Consider the following 3,787-nt stretch of genomic DNA (forward strand, 5'->3'; position numbering starts at 1 on the left):
TCTTGTCTTTTTCCAACGGTCGAACTACGCACAACGTCGTGCTCGTTCACCGTCTTGCGTGTCGCAAAAACCTCGTGTGAACACGAGTTGTGATTTCTTGTCCACCTGTGATCGGGTTGTGTCAAGTTGAGTTCTCTTTTGAACTCATCGACGAAGAGATTCTGCATCATCCACGGTTGTGGTTTCGCATCGTGGGATCATTCAAGTGCTGTCGCTGTCAGGTTATATAATATCAGACATACTTATCATCTTACACATTTGTGATCAGTGGCCAATCATCTATACCATTATTTGTATTTTGCGACCTTAGCGTTAGAATATTTACTTTGTTATTATTTATTTTTTATACAATACGGCGGTTGAGGTCGTTGTACTCAATATTATATTATATTTTCGTATTCATTGTTCTGGGCGCCCGCATATTTTATTAATTACCTTTATAATATTGTTGTATAATATATATACCGTACGGTCAGCGGCGGTAGTATTGTTGTATTTTAAAATAGTAATGGTTTTATAATTTGTGTGAGTAACCTCTCCCGCTCCTGTTCTCAACCAAAAAAAACGCGAGTCGTTGCCGATAACCGCTGTAATCGTAGGATCGGCATCGGCGAAAAAATTTGGTAGCAGAGCGTGGTTCTGACCTTATAGGGAGGTTCAGCAGCGTTTTGTGTTGAGACGGTGGTGTTGGTCGCCGTGGCTGTTGGCGTGGCTCACGTGGGCGCACAGTGCTTGGTTAAAGGCCAGTTATTATATATTTATTGTCCTAAGCGTAAATTGTGTGGTTATAGCACTTTACTTTTATCATGGCTAGCGGGGCTGAGGCTGACAGCGTGCGTGGCGCTAGGCGTTTAGAGCGAGTTAAAATCAGGCGTTCGAATATAATATCACAGATTAAAGCCGTGCATGAGTTAGCATTACAGATTGAAGAGCAACCCGACCTAGGTCCAACCGTTACACATTTAACTGCCGATTTAGATTCTATGTGGACACAGTTTAGGTTTGAAGACGACGAGGTGTTAGACGGCTTAACCGAATTAGATAGACTTTCCGAGTATGATGTCGGTTTATCAGCTGAAATACGTAAATGTATTAGTGAATGTAAGGTCGCGGTGGCAAAGTTATTGCCTAAGGGCGCTGAGGCAATCGACATGTCATACCTCCAGGCTAGGTTAGGATCGACTGAACCCCCTCAGGAAGTTTGCCAAAATCCGTTGTCGCGTCTACCAGAAATTCCACTCCCCAAGTTCGACGGAGATTTCCGTTTATGGCCTACGTTCCGTGATAGGTTTAAGGAACAAGTAGACGCGCGACTCCAGCTGTCCAACATCGATAAGATGTATTATTTAATCGGGTGTCTTACTGGCGAAGCGGCCGACGCGATACGCGGTGTTCCGGTGTCCGGTGAAAATTATGGTCTCGCGTGGTCCCTCCTGTCAGAGCGATTTTATCGACCGCGATTAGTCGCCACTTCGTTACTTGATCGATTATTAAGCGCGCCGACAATGTCACAGGAATCGTTACATGACCTTAATAATTTTGTAGGGACAGTGAGCGAGAGTATTTCGCTATTGGAAGCACTAAAAATACCAAACTTGGGGTCTTTCATATTATTTACCATTGCATTTAGGTGTCTGCCGGTCGCCACGCGCAAATTATTCGAGTCAGGTAGTTCGGCTGATTATCCGTCTATAACCGGTTTGCTCAAGTTTGTTCGCTCGCGCGTGTCTATATTGGAGAACGTCGCTGATGCGGGAAAGGTCGGTAATGTTACCGCGCAAGTTAAGTCGGGAAAGCCGCAAAATACGTTCCGTAAGAATGGGGATCAGTACGGGAAATCAAAAGGGTTCCGTCCAGTGTCATTTGTGACGGCGAAAGAAGACGGAAATTGTCCATGTTGTGCCGGTGCACATTCGTTAGTCGCATGTATGAAATTTAAGTCATGGGCAGCCGGAAGCCGAACGCGGTGGGCGCGAGAAAATCGCGTTTGTTTTAATTGTTTGAGCGTTGGGCACTGGGTTCCGAAATGTAAGGTGAAGCCTAATTGCAAAGATTGTTCGCGTAAACATCACACACTTCTACATTTGTCGTCGGACGAGCGAGAGGGCGGGGAGGAATCGCCGGTGCAGGTCGATTCATCTGTGTGTGCGTCTGTAGTGAGGCCCCCGTCCCCCCATCCATCTATGGCCATTGTATTAGGTACCGCACTCGTACATATGCGGGATAGGTCTGGCGCGGTGCATACAATACGGGCGCTGGTTGATAGCGCGTCGCAAGTTAGCGTAATCACTACCGCGTGCGTTAAGCGATTAGGATTGATACCGTCACGTTGGACTGCACCGATAAGCGGGTTGGCTGGGACAACTGTTGCCGCCGTTCAAGGGCGCGTAGACTGTATAGTGCAACCTCGGTTCGCGCCAGATCCGGTGCTGCCTGTTCAGGCGTTGGTGTTGCCTACCATAACAAGCGACTTACCGCAGAAATCGTTAGCCGCGTGTGTAAAAGACCGTTTTTCTAATCTGGAACTCGCAGATCCATCATTATATTTAACTTCGCCAATCGACTTGTTATTAGGAGGGGACGTATACGGGTCTATAATGGACGGGCGGAAAGTGTCGATCGACGAATCATTACCGACAGCTTTTAGTTCAGTGTTCGGCTGGATACTTATCGGTCCGGTCGTTGACCCGGTCGGGTATTCTCATCAGTCGTTACCTATTTGTATGAACGCGTCTATTGAGGGGATAATGGAGCGCTTTTGGCACATTGAAGAACCCGAAATAGCGCCTGTCACGTTCACAAGTGAAGGGTGTTGTGAACAAATATTTCGCGATGAAATGACGCGCCTACCGTCTGGTCGCTTTGCGGTACCGTTACCATTTCGCGGGCCGGTAGAAACTTACGTGGGGTCTCGCGAGGTAGCCGTGAGGCGGTTCGAAGCGCTCGAACGCAAATTGTGCGCGAATTCAGTGTTAAAATCATTGTATGTAAAGTTTATGTCTGAGTATATCGCGTTAGGACATATGTCGGTGGCAACGTCTCCGGGGCGATATATAATCCCTCATCATGCTGTCTATCACCCGGAGATTGATCCTAATAAGATTCGGGTTGTGTTTGATGCGTCTGCCAGGGGCTTCCGCGGACCGTCGCTTAATGAATGTTTGTGGTCTGGTCCGAAACTACAGCAGGACATTGTGGACGTCTTGACACGTTTCCGTGTACATAAATACACATTTACCACTGACATCTGTAAGATGTACCGACAAATTCTGATTCTACCCAAGTATAGAGAGTTTCAACATGTGTTGTGGCGCGCCTCGCCTCACGATGAATTGCGTGAATATGAGCTTAATACCGTCACGTACGGCGTTAACTGTGCCCCGTATCTCGCCCTTCGCGTTCTTAAAGTAATTGCGTCCACCGACTGCGACGGTTTTGACCGGGTACGTAACGCGCTCAATTATCAAACTTACGTCGACGATATTTGAGTCGGGGCCGATACGATAGCCGACGTACTGAAACTTCAGTCGGACTTAATTTCAGTTTTGGGTAGGTCGGGGCTAGAACTTAAAAAGTGGGCATCAAACACGCCGGCTGTGTTGCAAGCGGTACCAGCCGCCGATTGCGTGGGCGCACCTATGACGTTCGGGGATGACGACGGTTACGGCACTAAGGTTTTAGGCCTAGCTTGGCATCCTGATAGAGATTATTTCTGTTGTGCCCTAAGTCTAGAACCGTCACCCGTCTTTACGAAACGCGGAATCTTGTCTCTTGTCGCACGTATTTT

At 47.5% G+C, this 3,787-nt stretch overlaps 1 protein-coding gene across 1 annotated transcript; it reads left to right on the plus strand.

Annotated features, from left to right (window-relative positions):
• Positions 1–806: 806 nt before the first annotated feature.
• On the plus strand, positions 807–3,488 carry LOC111030426. Its single transcript, XM_022309905.1, has one exon. It carries the CDS (start codon positions 807–809, stop codon positions 3,486–3,488), a length of 2,682 nt encoding a protein of 893 aa, XP_022165597.1.
• Positions 3,489–3,787: the final 299 nt, after the last annotated feature.

The sequence above is a fragment of the Myzus persicae genome, unplaced genomic scaffold (assembly GCF_001856785.1).
Source record: "Myzus persicae strain clone G006 unplaced genomic scaffold, MPER_G0061.0, whole genome shotgun sequence".
Classification (NCBI taxonomy): domain Eukaryota; kingdom Metazoa; phylum Arthropoda; class Insecta; order Hemiptera; family Aphididae; genus Myzus; species Myzus persicae.